This window comes from Nelumbo lutea, chromosome 1 (assembly GCF_056320005.1).
Source record: "Nelumbo lutea isolate HS-2025 chromosome 1, American lotus-T2T, whole genome shotgun sequence".
Taxonomy (NCBI): domain Eukaryota; kingdom Viridiplantae; phylum Streptophyta; class Magnoliopsida; order Proteales; family Nelumbonaceae; genus Nelumbo; species Nelumbo lutea.
The window spans coordinates 14,448,940-14,466,631 of record NC_142684.1 but is presented as its reverse complement, the minus strand read 5'-3'; the positions used below and the strand labels follow the sequence as shown (position 1 = coordinate 14,466,631).

At 37.1% G+C, this 17,692-nt stretch overlaps 1 protein-coding gene across 2 annotated transcripts; it reads left to right on the top strand.

Moving 5' to 3' along the window:
- Positions 1-1,617: 1,617 nt before the first annotated feature.
- On the top strand, positions 1,618-15,832 carry LOC148873614 (uncharacterized). Of its 2 annotated transcripts, XM_088965406.1 has the most exons (7): positions 1,732-1,886; positions 2,036-2,257; positions 2,782-3,840; positions 5,208-5,402; positions 5,496-5,650; positions 14,503-14,613; positions 15,322-15,832. In XM_088965406.1, exons 2-7 carry the CDS (start codon positions 2,105-2,107, stop codon positions 15,362-15,364), a joined length of 1,716 nt encoding a protein of 571 aa, XP_088821532.1. In that variant the 5' UTR covers positions 1,732-1,886; positions 2,036-2,104; the 3' UTR covers positions 15,365-15,832. The 2 variants fall into 2 exon arrangements, with proteins under 2 accessions (XP_088821533.1, XP_088821532.1); XM_088965407.1 differs by having other exon boundaries at positions 1,618-2,257; positions 5,517-5,650.
- The last annotated feature ends 1,860 nt before the right edge of the window (positions 15,833-17,692 follow it).

Here is a 17,692-nt window from a genome sequence, read left to right as displayed (position 1 = left end):
AACAATGGAAATGCCCAAGATTAAACAATGGAGGTTTCTTCTATAGACAGACTGTCTGTCTGCTACCTCATGGAGAGATGATGGCCCATTTTGATAGAGAAATCCTTCAAACTGGTCAGTTCTTCATTCCATGGCCCCATGGTGCTCTATATCCCACCACTGATTCTGGCTTCCCCAAGTGATGTTAATGGTTCAAAGCTTCAACTTTTTTAACTAAAAAGATGTCTCATGAAAAGGGCTTACTTTTAACACGTGGCAAGAGTTTCAGCTCTGCAACTTGTCCCATGAATGGAAGGGTGGATAGGAGAACACATGGGCCTTCTAGTCCCCACCAACCATGTTGCCTCCTGAGAGATTCCTGAGTAGCTTTGATTTCTTCTTTAAAAAGACTTACCAGCAATTAGTTAATTGGGGCCCAAAGCTTTATTGAAGTCTACAAAAACTGGTACCACACACACTTGCTTTGACACTTATTTTCTCCTAACCTTTAATCCTCTGCTTAACCCAAAAATGGAAATTTGTTCCTCATACCCATTGGCACCACTCCACTGGGTGAGTTTATACCACTGGGCCATGGGCTGAGAATTTGACTAAATTACAGGCCCAATGAATGATGTCTGAGGCCTTCAAGATTCGGCACCTACCACTACCAGTACCCGGCCGCCCCATGTTCTTAGCTTCTTGGCCCACCTTAGGACTTAGGAGGGTCCTACCAAGGATACCAAGAATGCCCAGATTAGATTGTTGGCATACCTAATTGTGGGTCCCAATTCTGCTCAATCTCTACATGGGTTTTTAATCAAACAAATCCGGCTGAATCATTGATAAGCCGAGATCGATTTTTGAGAATACAAATACGAAGATATTCTCAATACATGACAATAAAGACTGTTCGAATGGGGTTTGCCCTGACCAAAGCCGAACACTAATCAGCCCACGCCCCATTAACGAACCTGAGCCCATAAGTAAGTAGTTCTATGTAATTATGAGCCTATAGCCCACCTGCTTGATGATGTCGCATCCCATGTGATTACGGCTGTCAACGATAAAAATACTTACCTGATTGGATTATCCTAAATTTCGATGTTAGAAATTTGCATTTCATTAATAGATTGGATTAAAATTCAAGTTTTATAAAATTACTATTTTATATATAATTTTATAAAAGTTACGACCGATAAATTTAATATTTAATGTATATATAATTTAAAAATAATTAATTTTTTAAAACTTTTTTGAAATTTATGTAGTTAATTTAAATATAAATAAGACAATTATAGATTAAATTCAAATCTGATGTCACTCCTACACGTGAGTGAATTTTGATTGTGGCCTTGTGGGCCATATGTTGGTTCATAATCATTCAATCTCTCGCTTACATTTATGGCTGGTGTGAAATAAAATGATTGGTCCACCGTTCATGAATTAACTACGAAAAAAAGGGTGAAAAGGGGAAAAAGGAAAAAAAAAAAAAAGAACGATTTACAAATTCTCCGCTGAGTCGCTGACTGCTGGTACTCGGGTTCAGAGGTTCTTGTATGTATCTGTCTAGAGTCTCTGCAATGCCACTCGGACGAAAGTGGAGTAATTCATTCTAGTTCTAGATTTAAGATTTCTGATTTTCCGTGGACCGTGGGAACTGGATCAAATAGAATTTATTTTTTTAAAATCTAAAATTTAAGTCAAATCCGACCGTCCATCATAAAATCTTTGGTTTCTCCATCTTCCTCCGCGCTACATTTTATCTCTCTTACTTTAGTTTGAAACTTTGAATCCCTTATCGATAAATGTCCCCCTGTAAATCTGGATCAGGTTCCGTTAATTAGGGCGCGCTCTGTTCTGTTTTATTTTTCATGCTTAACTAGTTCTCCTCTCTGCAAGCAATGGTTTGATTCTAGCTTTGCTTTTCTTTTTTGTTGGTTTCTGTTGGTGTCGCGTGCCGGGTATTTTCTCTTGATGGGTTTTCTAGGAACCTAGTTCTTGAGTTGGGTGCTATTTTGATTTTTTTTTTCTTTTTCTGGGTTTTTTGAATTAGGGTTCTGGTGATGGGAATTGGTGTATTGGAGGTGCATTTTGAGTAGAATTTGAAGATTTGGGGGGAGGTATGGGATCGGGTAGTAGTAAAGATGCTACAACGTCGTCGTTGCCGTCGTCGTCAATGACTGTTCAGAGGACGAGATCAAAGGGAGCTAGGGTTTTCCAGTCTTCGTGTCTCGGCCGATCGTTTGGATCTTACGACTGTGACAATGACCAAGTGGTGAGTGAGTATTTCAGTTCTTTTATTCTTTTTTTATTTTCCTTTCTACTTCGTTCTAGTTTCTTTGAAGCTGAGTCATGGATCTTGTTTCTATCATAACTTACGTTTTGCTGAGAATCTTGTTTGTTTGTGGGAATTTATATGGAAGTGCAACTTTTCTGGAGGTGTTAGATGAAATGTGCAGCATCCTTCAGTTATTTTTTCGTTGGACTTTTTCATTTTTAGATGGACAACCATTTCTCTGTAGCGTTTATGTTTTCTTGTTTTTTGTTTCTTTCCAAGTTTCAAACAGAAGCCAGACCTGGATTCTCAGATCGAAGTTAAAATTACTTGGTGTGTATTTCAAAGAACGAAAAGATTTGGAATATCTACTGAAAATGGTGTTCTGCTATCATAGCGTATCTTCATTTTTCGTTTTCTTACATGTTCCTATTACACTGATGTCAGTGAATTTGGTGGATTTTTTTATAACGTTTAGCATGAATTTTTGCATTTAAAAAGCTGAATTTAGCTCATGCTTTTAGAGCTCTGATGATCGGAACAAAGACCATGGGAGTTTGAGCAATGGGCCAAGTATAGTCCAAACTGGAACGGAGTCCAATCGGGGGCGTGATTGCTCTGGGAAGGTGAAGGCTCAACGGCAAGCATCTAATGAGGTGCCCTGTATTTCCTCTGATAATGAACTTGATGAATGGGGTCAAGAGAGTACCTCCAGATCTGTTAACGGCTCTAACCGAGTTGCCTCAAGTCGATCCTTGAACCTTTCAAATCGCATCTGGTCTCGCTTTCGCTTCATTCCTGGCAATATAAGCTTCAGGTTAAACAGAACAGCCAGCTTGGGGTCGTCAAGCTCTTATCCTCTTTACTCCACAAGTCTCAGAATTGCAAACAGTGAAGAAGGATTTCATGTACATACTGGTCCAACCAATAATTCAGTTAACAGAAATGAAATTTATGAAGGGGGTCACTTGCTTCCTGCATGCAATGCTGATAGACCACCTGCAGCACGGCATGAAGACTCTGGTGCTATACAGTTAGACTCTTCGGCTTCTGGTTCAATTTGTTTGCAGGATGATGACATTATTTCCACCCGGGATGTGGTTGAGAATAATGAGAATACAAGAACTGGGGTTGGTGTCAATGGGCGTTCTCTGAGGAACCGTGCAGAGATAGAGGGCACTGAAACAAGACAGACTGACAGACGAATTGGGGATCGAGAACCAGTTGAAAGGAGTGTCCGGTTTAGCCGAGCACTTAGTGTTGGCAGGCTTCGCGACAGGGTTCTTCGCAGATCCTCATTCTCTGATGGATTGTTTGGTCATTTGCAAGAAGACAGAGGAGTGCGAGATTCTAGTCAGGGGAGTGGGAGACAGGTCTGGAATGGTGTGACTAGAACATCAGCCTCCGAAGGGAATTCTGAAACATCCACAACTTCATCCAATTATCCTCTTCCCAATACATCAAGCTCCATTGTAACCATAAATAATGAGGTCGAGCCCTCACGACCAAGAGACACCAGATATCATGATATTTTGGAGCATAGAACAGATTTCCTTGAGAGGAGAAGAAGAATAAGATCACAGGTTTGTAAACTTATTTGCAGTTAGCAAACGCAAATTATGTCTTTCCTAGACCATACTAATGGTTGTCCAATGGCTGTCAGTGCATATGGCGTACATTCTGAGACTGGATGTCACCATTTGACTGGTCCACCTAGGACATCTCTTAACCAAAAACTGTCTAATATATCTATTTCCTTTTTAGTAGTCTTTGAAGAACATAGCAAAATCAATAGATTGTGTTCTTAAAGATGACCTAGTTAGATTTATTTTGTCCTAGGAGATCTTTGAAGCCTGCCAAGTTCAAATTTTATGATTTACCCAATTCATGCAATGCAAATCAATTGACTATGACTTGGTTCTGTACTATTTATTTTTTTTATTTTTTATTTTTTTGTAAACGGGTTTTGTTTTAAAATCCTTGCTGGAATAAGATTTACCAGGGTTGTTTATAACCTAATGAAATACTTTTTTGAGTTTATTTTCATTTTATTAAGTTAATGAACATTTTCTGTGGGTTATTTGACATTGACATTAAGGTAGCATTTGGTAAGAGTACAAATGCAAATATGTACGGTTCATGAAAATGCAAAGTTTGGTTTAGTTTTGCATTGATAACTTTTGTATTCTTGCGTAAGGTATCTGGTTTTGATGGGTACAGACGTGGATTTGAAGACTGAAATCTACCTTTTTTACATTGACCAACTTTGAGTGCAAAATTTGCTTCTATTTTTTTAGAAGCAAACCGGCAGGAACCCATACGATGCATAGCATTTGTTAAGCAAAAGAAAAACAATAGAAATACATGAGTAGACGTTTTTTTTTTAATGGGTATGTACATGAATTCGAAGACTGAAATCTACCTTTTTAACATTGACCAACCTTGAGTGCAAAATTTGATTCCACTTTTTAGAAGCAGAAATTTCTCCCATTTTAAGTGTAAACATGTCAGAAAAAACAAATATGCTGTCATTTTCATTACAAAAACGTATTCTTACCAAATGCCTGCAAAATTAAACCGGAGAGCAAATACACTTCAATTCAACATTTGCACTCTTACCAAATGCAGTCTAAGGCTCTGCTTATTTTCAGTGCAAATCTGAACCAGATGCAAATTTTGCAGCTAGTTCAGTTTTGCACTCCTACCTGATACAAAATTTGTACTGTTTGTCTCATTTACACTTACTTGTAGTGCAAAGCATCTCAGAAACTGATTCAAAATTTGCACTACCTTTACATGGTTTTCAGCATAATTGTCATGTTCTGAATAGGCCATATATACACCTATATTGTTGTTGCACCATCCTAATGGCAGAGTTTCCTCTTGTGCATTTCTTTGCTTGTTGATCTAACACATTTAAGAGAATGATTTGTATTTCCCTGAAGTACAGGTCCGTGCACTTCAACGGTTAGGTAGTCGCTTTGAAAATTTATCTGGACATGAGAGGTCATGTATTTTGGCTGGTCAACATCGAACAGGTCGTTGTTCGTGCAGAACAAATGGCAGGACAACCAATCCAGATGATGACAACAGCGCCAGAGCTAGCATCTCAAGAATTGTTATGTTAGCAGAAGCATTATTTGAGGTAATGTTATTTTTTCTTTGCTGGTAGGAATTCTTTTACTCCTTCTTTTGCTTATTAGATATGAGTTCATACTTCTGTAACTATTTTAATTAGGTTCTGGATGAAATTCACCAGCAATCTGTAGTCTTGTCCTCCCGACCTTCTGTATCTTCAATTGGATCTGTTCCTGCGCCAAAGGAAGTTGTGGAATCCATACCTGTTAAGATATACATGAAGTCACAAAAACATTTGAATGAAGAGGCTGCACAGTAAGTATGTGTGTGTGTGTGTGTTGTTTTGCATGTAATTTACTATATTTCACAGAGTATGTATTAATTGATATATCATTTACTGAAAGCAGGGAATTATGACTGCTTGGAGAGATTATTGTTGTATTTTCCCTCAGTTTTGCCAAAATACCAAGCTTGTGTATGTGTGTGTGTGTCCCTCACCTTCAAACCTAAGACCTAATAGCGCATTGTCAAAAAAACAAATTATACTGCCATGAAATCATGAATCTACTAGGATCTATTTTAAATGTATTATCTCATTATTTGTATTTTAGTTTTATTATTCTTGATCTGTAGGTTTCATGTTAGAGATTTAAACAAGTAGAATATACTTCAAGGTTATTTTCTGTACTTTATTAGGGTGTATTTGATCCATGGCTGCATTCACATTTCATCTGGTTCTAGAACATGCCATGAGTGAAACAACTGTTTGGCAGAAATGTGTGGTTCCATAACCAGCAAAATGGGCATTTATTGAACAACTTTTCATAGCTTTCTCAACCACACAATGTGGCTCACTGATGCAAGCATGACATGGCAGTTATATGGTGCGTCTCACACACCAATATAGCTCCACATGATCGAAGGTAAATAGTGAAGGTTCCGAAAATGAACCATCAATAGAACAACCTCTTTTGTATTGTCTTGTTCAAAAATATGCATTGTCATTTTCTAAACAAATTAGCACATTTTTTTAGCCATATGATATCACCATTTACTTGGTTCCATGAACTGATCACCTCCACTTTAATTAGTTATACATGTTACTAATCCAAAGGCTCCACCAATGTGAGCTTGTCTTACACCACTGGTCCCAAGCCCAGATAAAGGAGGAAGGTTGCATTAGGTTGGCAGCTGGCACCAAAACTTCTGCCAAACTATCATGGTCATGGGTCCTGATTTGTCTATGTGTTCATTCTAGGGCATTCCCCAGAGGTGACGTACTCCATCTTAACCCAAGTGTCAAGTGGACAATGGTATGCTAGGATGGTCTCCAAGAGCAATCCACCACAGGAACACCCAATTGTGTTGAATAGGCAAGGGCTCCCACATCCTTTTGGACAGGGGTGAGTAAAGAAGTTAGTCCAAGAAATATGACTTAATAAGAAATGAGAAATGATGTAAATGCCCATAATTCAACAATGGATATAGCACTGGGTAGTATGGAATAGGGGTGCAACTTGGGTGGGCCTGGATTGGGCTTTTGTCAAAATTTGAACGGGCCTGACCGAAATGCCCAAACCCTGAAGCAGTGTAAAAATGCTAACTTAGGCCAACCTGAGTTGCACCCTAGAACAGAATGGTGAAACATAATTCATGTAGCCAATCCCATATAGATGGAACAAGGCTTAGATGATGATGGTGATATTACTGATCCAAAACATAGTTGTACATATCATAACTGTAAGTCATTCTAAAAGGATTCTTTACAACTCCTACTAACCTATTCCCCCTTCTTTCCTTCTTTTGTGCAACTAATGTTGCTAGACCTTGAATGGAGCCATGGAGGCTTCATGGCCATGCATTTTAATTCCTTTGATATGCATGCGCATTTTCTCAACATTACATAGATCCACCGTATGAATTTTTGGATCTCTGTGACACAGGAATGCAATAGAATGTGGTCATACCCCCCCTCTCTCTTAAAGCTTATTTTCCCTTTAGAAGTTAGGAATATTTTCTAGTTCAGATTAGAATTGCATGAATAAAAAGCACAAAACACCAAGCCTGATGAACACATGAACAAAGTCTTTAAATAACCCAAAAATACTAATATGGTGGTCAAATATAAGTAAAGATCTAGTGAAGGGTAGTGGTTGATTATAATACATGAGTCATGATTATCAATTTTCATAAATAACCTCAAAATCCAGTTGACAAATTAGATGATGGATCTTTTCGCAATTGGATAATTCTTGATAGCTACAAGACAATTACCCATATTGGTGATTGTAGTCTAGTTATGATAAGAGAAGACTTGGTTTTGAAATATTGGTAAGAAGCTTGGTTGTTCTTTGAGGGATGAAAATTGGACAAGTGTAATTTGGATGGATTTGGGATGGGTGTTCATGATAAGTTTTGAAGCCATGTGGTTAGGAGGTTTTGAGGTAGGGTTTAATTGGTGGAGAGGTCATGATCTGATGGTGCTATTGGTGTTATTGTGCACCACTGTATGAGAAAGGGGTTGGGATAGTGCAAAATTGTATTACTCTGCTCTTTTTGTTTTTTATATGAGGGTATGGTTGTTGTATGGGTATCTCTGGGGCTATCTTTGCTTCTTGTTTTCTGGTGATATCTTGCCATCTGTCCTTTGTATTTCCTAGGGGTGTTTTGTGTTCATGGGTCAGGTTGGTTCAATTGCAGGCTGTTTGGCCAACCGAACTGACCTGGTCAGGTTGGGGAATTGGCCAACCCAAAACCAACCACTTGGATCGTATTTTTTTGGGTCAGTTTATTGGTTTGGTCAGTTCAAAAAATAGCCTAGAACTAATTTGTTAAACTAGGAAACATGCTTTGAGTGGATAAAAAATTTAAAACAATAAAGTTAATTAATAATTGCAATGGTATTATTAGAAAATTATATTTTAAAAAATTTAAATATAAAATATAAAATATTTTAAAACCAAGAAATAAGGGAATTTTCCCACTTTCCCATATTAAAAGTTAAAATTTAAAATATAAAATATTAATATATCTATAGAAGGGCCGTGTTGGGTTGGTTCTAGTCGGTTTACACATGATTAAACCGAAATTGACCCAACCTCTAGGCCAAAGCCAACCAGAAAATAGTTGAAAACCGACCAACTCAGATCGAGTTAGGTCGGGTTGGTCGGTCTTATTCATGGTTTCAAGTGTCGCCAAATGGCGCTAATGTCGCCCGACATATGTCAATGTCGAGGCTCACTGACATGAAAGTGGATGGTAATATAAAAATTACATTATGTCGGTCGACATTTCCTATATTTCGGAAATGTCGACCAAATCAGTCCAAATAACCAAAAAAATACAGTTTTTCCTATTATGTCGACAAGATGTCGACTAATGTACATTAAAAATATAATGTTTTAGTATATTATATTAATATAATGTAGTATATTAATATAGATTATTCCATTAATAATTTCTATTTAATATTTCAAATAAAATATTTATAAAAAGAATTAACGAAATATAAAAACAAAAGAATAAATTAATTACTTTATAATATAAAACATAACATATTTTTCAAGTAATAAAATATTAACTAGTTATTATTTTTAAAATATTTAATAAAATCAGAAAATGTTTATTAAATTTTATAATAAACCATATTCTACATTTAATATTAAAAATCAGAATAAGTTTAATAAATTTTATACTAAATCATAATTTATTATAAATTTAGTATTAAAAATCATAATACATTCATTAAGTTTTATAAGAAATCAGAATTTATCTTAATCTTAATACTACAAAAAGGAGAATCAGTTTATTAAATTTATAATAAAACATAATGTATTATAACTTTAATATTTGAAAAATCAGAATAAATGTATTTCTATTTACTAGTGTAAAATAAATATATTAAAATTTTTAATAAATCAGAATTAAAAATAAGAAAAGAAAATATCAGATAACCTTGTAAAAATATCAAAATGCATAATAAATTAGTAAATTGTCATTTACTAATTTGTTATTGATCTTAGTTTCTTAGCTTTATATAATGGTTGGGAATAAGATAATAGTCTAGAAATATGTATTAATGCTTCTTTTATCATTTTACAAAATATCTTTGCATATTTCCACAATGTCTCTAATTTTTACAATATTTCCCCTCGACATTTCCGACATATGTCCTATATTTTGGTAAGCGACATTTCCGTCGACATCGACATTTTAAACCTTAAGAACAGCCCTAGTATGGTAGTATTTCCTTTCTCTTCTTTTGTTTTAATTAAAATTCTATTTTTTATTATTAAAATGACAATTATCCATCCAAACAGATCGCTTCCCCCTCCCCGATACTTTTTCCATGTACTTGTGCATTGTTGCATGTGCTACACTCGAGTGTCAAGTTAAAGGAATCAACATTTGTGCTTTATCTGTTGTATCCGCAGACACAACATTTGTGCTTTATCTGTTGTATCCACGAACATGGCCTAATGATCAAGCTACCATTGACTTGCATTTTATTAATGCCTTAGCAGCTACATTATTAAATCTAGTAAAATTCTGTAGATACTCTACAATATGATCTCATCCATTTTCCATGGATAATAAATCGTGGAGCTTCAAGTCTATTTGGAATCATGTCAAATTATGAGTGTGGAGGAATTGGGATTGAGCTTGAGAAGTTTGAGGGGGACAAGAAGTTTGAGGTGAGAGGGGATAGAAGGAAAGGGGTTAAGTAGAGGGTGGAGGATTTGGGGTTGAGCTTGAGAAGTTAAAATGAGAATTCTAAGTTGGAATGTGAGGGGCTTGGGCAGTGTTAGGAAGAGAGCAATAATTAAAGAGGTGATTAAGAAGTTTAACCTGGATGTGGTAATGATCCAGGAGTCTAAAAGAATGGATTTTGATTGCTGATGGGCAAGGAGTGTGTGGAGAGATAGGGGAATCAAGTGGGTGGCCGCTCCATCTTGGGGATCCTCAAGCGAGATTGTAACACTGTGGAAAGAAGATATACTAATTGGTTTGGAGGAGCTAATAGGTGATTACTCTGTTTCCCTGAAGTTCAGACAGGTGGAAGACGAGTACGAATGGGTACTAACAAACGTTTATGGCCCCAATGACTACAGGCAGAGGAAGAAATTGTGGGAGGAATTGAGTGATGTTAGGGGCCTTTGGGAGGGACCATGGTGCGTGGGAGGGGATTTTAATGTAGTGCGGTTTATAGAGGAAACCAACAACCCCAGACAGAGAGTGACAACTAGTATGAGAAAGTTCAACCATTTTATGGAAACTTTTGAGCTTAAAGAAATTCCACTCCTAAATAATAACTTCACTTGGTCCAACCTTCAGTCGAGGTCAGTATGCTCCAAGCTGGACAAATTCTTGTTCTCAATAGACTGGGAAGAACATTGGGGTAACCTAGTATCTAGGGCACTCCCAAGAATTACTTCAGACCATTGGTCTATAGTGATGTGTAAGGAGGAACTGAGAGGTGATGGACCCACTCCATTCAGGTTTGAAAATATGTGGTTAACCTATCTGGGATTCAGTTTGAAGATTAGGGAGTGGTGGGAGCTTAGAGTTTGGGAGTAGAGTGGGAGGGAATGAGGTTCCACAAGAAACTTCAATTTCTAAAATCACAATTAAAGGAGTGGAATAGGTTGGAGTTTGGGAGATTAGAGGAAAGGAAACAAGTCTTGCTAGAGCAGATTGAGGATTTGGATATGAAGGAAGAGAGGGGATCCTTTGGAGAGGAAGACAGGAAAATGAGATGGAAGTTGAGAAGGCAGATGGAGGATATTCTGATTAAGGAGGAAATAAGTTGGAGGCAAAAATCTAGGTGTAAGTGGCTAAAGGAGGGAGAAAGAAACACTAGATTTTTCCATTCAATGGCAAATGGGAGGAGAAAAAAAAATCTCATATCAAAATTGGAAGTAGAAGGAGCAGCCTTGTTGAACTCGATAGAAATAGCAAAGGCCTTAGTAATTCATTTCAAATCTAAGAAGAAGGGAGTGGTATGCAAATTGGACTTGGAGAAGGCTTATGACTTAGTGGATCGGTCTTTTTTAGCGGAGGTGTTGAGAAGCTATGGCTTTGGAGATAGGTGGTGTAAATGGATTTGGGGCTCTATTAGGACTTGTCACTATTCTATACTGGTGAATGGAACGGTGGTTGACTTTTTTCTTGCTTTGAGAGGTATAAGACAAGGAGACCCACTCTCCCCCTTTCTTTTTACCCTGATGGCTGATGTACTTGGGAGATTGATCCATAGAGCAGACTCGAGGAATTTGATAAAAGGGTGGAGAGTTGGCAGGGAGGAGGTACCACTGACACATCTCCAGTTTGCAGATGACACAATTTTGTTTTGTGAGGGTGGGAATATAAGCTGGATCCGAAATTTAAAATTAGCAATACAACTTTTTGAGTAGATGTCTAACCTCAAGGTGAACTTTGATAAGAGTTGTGTGGTGGGGGTGAATGTGGAGGAGGGGGAGTTAAGGAATTATGCAGGTGTGTTAGGTTGTGCAATCTCAGAATGGCCTTTGATGTACTTGGGCCTCCCTTTAGGGAGATAACCCTAAGAATGAAAGCTTTTGGACTCCGATAGTGGAGAGATTTGAAAAGAGGCTTGCGTCCTGGAAGAGAAATTATCTTTCCTTAGGAGGGAGAGTCACTCTGATTAGGTCCACCCTAGCTAACTTACCTATGTATTATTTGTCAGTGTTTAAGATCCCCACCAAGGTCTCCAACTTATTGGAAAAATTAATGAGGAATTTTTTGTGCGAGCTGGGAGAGGAGAAGAGAGATCATAGGGTGAGATGGGAGGTGGTAATTAGATGTAAAAAACTAGGAGGTCTTGGGATTGGAAACACTAAGAAAAGGAATATGGCATTGTTGGGAAAATGGTTGTGGAGGTCCACAGTGGAAAAGGAAAAATTGTGGACAAAGATAGTGGCTAGCATACATGGGCTGGAAGACAACGGTTGGGATTCTGGAATTGTGGCAAGGGCTACAACTGCTTCTTCGTGGAAATCCATCCATGATCTGCTTCCAGTTTTCTCCCCTCCTAATAGGGAAGACACCAGAATTTGGATCCCTTCTACTTCAGGAACCTTCTCTTGTGCTTCGTTTTTTGAAACCTTAGCTCTGTCATCTGTCCCTTCTAGTGTGTCCTTTCCGATTAAGGAATTTTGGAGCAAGCCCATTCCTTCTCAAGTTGGGTTTTTTTGTTGGGAAATTTTCCTAGAAAGAATAAATACAAATGATATACTTCAGAAAAAGATACCCAATTCTTGTTTACTTCCTAATAGATGCTCTCTCTGTAAAGATGATGGGGAATCTGGTTACCACTTTTTGGTCTCTTGTAAGGTTACTAAAACTGTTTTGAAGTGGGTACTTTCTCGCTTTGGGTGTACTTGGAACCCTCTTGAGAGTGTCCAAGGTTTGTTCTCTCCTTCGTTTTTCAAATGGCCTAAGAAGCGAGGGAAGATGATGTGGAGGAGTATTAGGGCAGCCGTGTGTTGGTCACTATGGGAGGAAAGAATCTCTCGAATATTTTCAGAAAAGGAAAGATCCCTGGAAGAACTATTAGACCTAATACTTTGAAGGCTGCCCACTGGCTAAAAACTATGGAACTGTTCTCAGACTTTCCTATTGCTAACCTGTTAAGAAACTGGAAAGAGATAGCAACCTCGACTCTGTGTAAGAGGACTCTTAGTCCTTTGTGGTCCCCTCCTCCCTCCGGATTTATAAAAGTGAATTTTGATGGCGGTAGCATAAGGAATCCAGGGCCCTCTGAGATTGGGGGAGTTTTCAGGAATGAGGAAGGGATTGTTATTGCTCTGTTCTCAGGCCCTATTGGAGGAGACTCTATTAGGGCTGAGATCCTTGCTGCTTTGGAAGGGGTTCAAAGAGCAAGGGAACTAAATATCAGTCGGCTGATTTTGGAAGGTGATTCAAAGGTGGTGATTAGCTGGTTGAAGAAAGAGGACAGTGGCTTGTGGAGTTACAATAATGAAAAGAAAAAATTCTTATGGCTATGTAGAGGCATCGAGATATAATACAGCTGGGTGAAAAGGACTGCTAATTCTTTTGCAGATGGGTTGGCCAAGCAAGGGGTGAATAGGGAGGCTATTTTTTTAATCTTCTTTCATTGTAATTTTCTGATGGGGAGATAAGACTCTTTATCTCCCCCTTTTTTGTACCTAAAGCTTCATAATTCTTAATAAAGTTTCTGTTATTGATAAAAAAAATTATGAGTGTCATCGATTTCTTTCACTTCACCTAACTGAGCAATTCTGATCTGAATGATTTGCATTCTCATTGTGAGATACCTGTAGTGATAATGCCAACTTACAGAGCTTTCTAGAATACTATTCTTCACAGAAATACTTTATATAGCCACTGAGTGCTTCATAAATTTTTTAAGAACACATTTTGTGATGGGACTGTAATTAACCATGCCTTATTGGACTTCTACTCCCCCCAACCCCTCCACCCTCAACATCCTCAACATGCCTATTTTGTTAGCAAGGTTAACCCATTACCAAAAAACGCGCTTTCATGAGCCTGAGGTTATTTAGAAAGTCTTTGTCTTTTGAAAGTTTGCATCTCAATAATCAATCATGAGCAAATGATGCACTTGTATTCCAAAGCACCCACCTTCAAACCATGATATGCACCAATCTTCAGCGCTTCTCAATGAGTTCACTAAGAGCTGCAGAAAGTGTTTCTAGTTGTTTGGATCTTCCTCCCTTGAAGTTTGCAATCCTACAAGCCTTTGGGGAGCTGTTAAGGAGAGAAGAATTGTAGGCATACTAACGGAAATCAATACTTTGAGAAATTAAGAAAATGTTAAATATGTGTTGTCATGCAGAGTGTATGTGACCTTGAAGGCCCTCAAAGGAGAACTTTATGTTCATGTTTGGGGTAACTTCTAAATGCATAAAAAAACTTGGATCATTGTACTGCAGTTACTGGAGAAGCTTAGCTTTAGTAGCCATTTATTTATTTATATAGTTTAATTAGTTATAAGGGCTCTATCGTTTTTTACTTGTTAGCTGACCCTATTATCTGTGAAAATGTCTAGATATTTCTTGTGTCAAAATATCCTTCATGACACGTAATTCCCTCTTAAATAAATAATATAATACTTTGCCATTGTACTTATCTTTGATTCACAGATGTTATATATGCCTTGGGGAGTATGAGGAAGGGGATAGCATGCGAATATTACCTTGCCATCATGAATTTCATCAGACATGCATAGACAAGTGGCTGAAGGAGATTCACAGGTACAGGCTAGATTGGAACTTGGAATTCATCTACCATTAAATTGATTTTGTTTTTTTTTTTTTTTGAGAAAAGTTAAATATATTGTATTAGCATAAAAAAAGTCAATGATGCTGTACAATGGGTTGTCAGCTGGTTACTTTGGTAGTTGTAGAGGTTTTAGACTCTTAGAAGGAGATCTTTCATCTCCTCTGTAGTAGAGGTCTTCAACAGGAATTTTCAAGGGTAATAGAATTGGAAATGATTGTTTAGCATGTAGAACATGCATGCTGTATTTGAGGAGCACCTCAAATATCTTTATTGCTTTGAAGTATTAACTTTAGTGGGGAGGGGGGGGGGAATCTGTACAAAAGTTGGTATGTATTTGAGGAGCACCTCAATTCTTTGTTGCTTCAAGACTAGGGCACGTTGGTCAATTTATGGTCTACCAATTAGAATATGAACGTTGTTGAGTTTTCCTTGAGTGTTTGCACAACTCGGTAGCAAGGTTGGCTAAGGAATTTCTTTGTCATGATTTTGTTGCCAACCATACCAACTCCTAATTGCCTGTTCTATTGTACAATTCTGGAGGGTTATTCCAAACTCAACTGATGGAGGATGATTCTATTGAATTCTGACCTCTGTTTTAGAAGTTTTTTTTTTCTATTTTATTTGTATTTTTTAATTTTATGCTTACAAATACTTACCCGTATATTCCGTCTGGGCTGTAGGGTATGTCCACTTTGTCGTGGTGATGTTTGCAGATCCAACTAAATGCCTTCGTTAAACAAAGAATTGAGGCAAAAAATGACCCATGTGCTGCTCTCGCCATGATTGATGTGATCGTGGGCGCACCTAATGTTCTTTGAAGACCATTACTATTGATGGGTGAACAACTTTCTGTCTCTTTGGAGAGTGATGATTCTATTTGCAGTGCTTTAGAAGTTTAGTCTATTTCTGCCCAAGGCATCTCCATTACATCCCCTTGTTTGCTCTCTCGATGGATAAAAGCAGCCCAGGTAGAAATGAACCGAACAACATCTTACCGCTGATTCATTCACCTTCGGAGCTTAGAGGAGCATGTGATGAGAAGGAAATTCATTGTCATTTTTAAGAAATGAAGTGTCATTCAACAGGCTCTCATTTTATCCAAATGTGTTAGTAACTTTGATTGCCTTTTGGTGTATTTGATTGTCATTCATTTCTTGTTAATGATAAAAAAAGAAAATGTCATTCATGTCATCCTAGATCTCAAGCGAAATGTGGCACCTAACAGGTGTGTTTACAGTCTACAGTACAGGCCACCAAATTAAGGGGGTATTCATCAATATGCCTGACTTTGTTCTTATAAAAGAATTGCTGTGTCAGTCATCGTTGATGGCTATGACACCATTTTGATTTCAAAAACGTGTTTTAGGAGTACTCTTCAACTTTAAATGCATATTGATAATTTGATGTTACGAGCTATTTCAGTCTGGATGAAAGGGAAGAGTATCTGGAATTCCAAGTGTTCAGGCATTGATGCATCAAATAAAAATGGTTTTAATTTCAATTCATTCTCTCTTTTTAGTCCTTTAACCAAAGGAGGCTTTAGTTTTATTACTCTAACGGTCTAACCTCGTCCACATTTGGACATAATATTATAATGATATTACAAGCATGTCATGAAAAAATAGCTACTGGCCAAGGGTATGTTTGGAATCGTGAATGTGTATTGACTCAACCTATTGTAATTGATTTGTTGGAAAATCGAAAAAAACATAAATCGAAGTCTACTTTTGCAAATCCCTATATGTACTAATTTACATAATGGGAGAAATGTTGAAATAATGCCTGTGTTTCAAACAAGGTATATATTTAGTTCTTACAAAGTATACCTTCTAATTCAGTTGGTTCAGGTCCTCTTCCAAATAACCAAAACCAGTCTCAACCATGGATCACATTGGTATATTGGATATTGTATCAGATGTGGATATGACGCACTTTTGAAAATATGAAATTTTGATGAATTGTTTATTATCTAAATTGAGTGGTACGCAAATAGGTTTATCTTAGAAGAGATGTGGATTCAAGTCCCACTACCACTCCCACCGACTATAGAGGAGAATATTTAATTTGTCGCGAAAAGAAAAACATGTGCTATGCCCGAGAAAAATGAATTACAGCCTTATAGAGTAGTGGGACTGGGAGGGCAGGACTAGGGTGGCCAATGCTTTTGTTGTTTTGATAGAAAAATAAGGATAAAAGGAAAGTTGGGGTCTTAACAAATTTACAAAATTTCTTAACTCTCATTTTTCTATCAAAACAAATGCAGCCTAATGGGATGAAATCCTAGTTTTTACAGACATGTGAAAGAATGAAGAATGTCATTATATGATTCAGTGCTAACATCTGTTTTACATTTTCTTGGAACAGTTAATAAAGTCTATCGTCTCCACCCGATCCAAGCGGGGAGAGGATAAGGCCAGTCATTACGTGGCGTGATCCTGTGAATTTCGGAGTCTGGTGAGAAGCTTCTGGAGTCGATTTCATGTCACTTCAGTTCTTGGGCCCTGAACTGGATTAAGTACCGAAGTGACTTTATGTCGAGGTGGCTTTGTGTTGAGGTGACCAAACACTCGAGCTCTGAAAACCGCTGACTAGGCCCCTTTTGCTGAGTTGTCACCCTTCGGGCATATTGTGTCCACGTGACCTTTACTTACTAGGTCATGACAAATCACCCATCATCAGTATCAATGGATACGGTTTGATATGCACCAATACGAAAGTGTATTCATGCCTAGTTTGACTAAACTATATATTGATTATTGACTATTTTTTTATTGTTTTTCAACTTTAATAAAACTAAAAAATATAATTATAAAAATTAAAATAAATTTAAAATTTAATTTAAAAATAATATATTTTATCTACCTTAAATGATTTATATATTTTATTTGCACATAATTATATGTTAAAAATTAAACATATTATTATTTATATACAAATACTAAGATAATAAAATTTCCTAAAATATTAATAAAAATTAAAATAGAATGATAATTATTATATGATGTGTGAATGTTCTAGAGTCCCACTACTATTTGTACATTTCTCGTATTT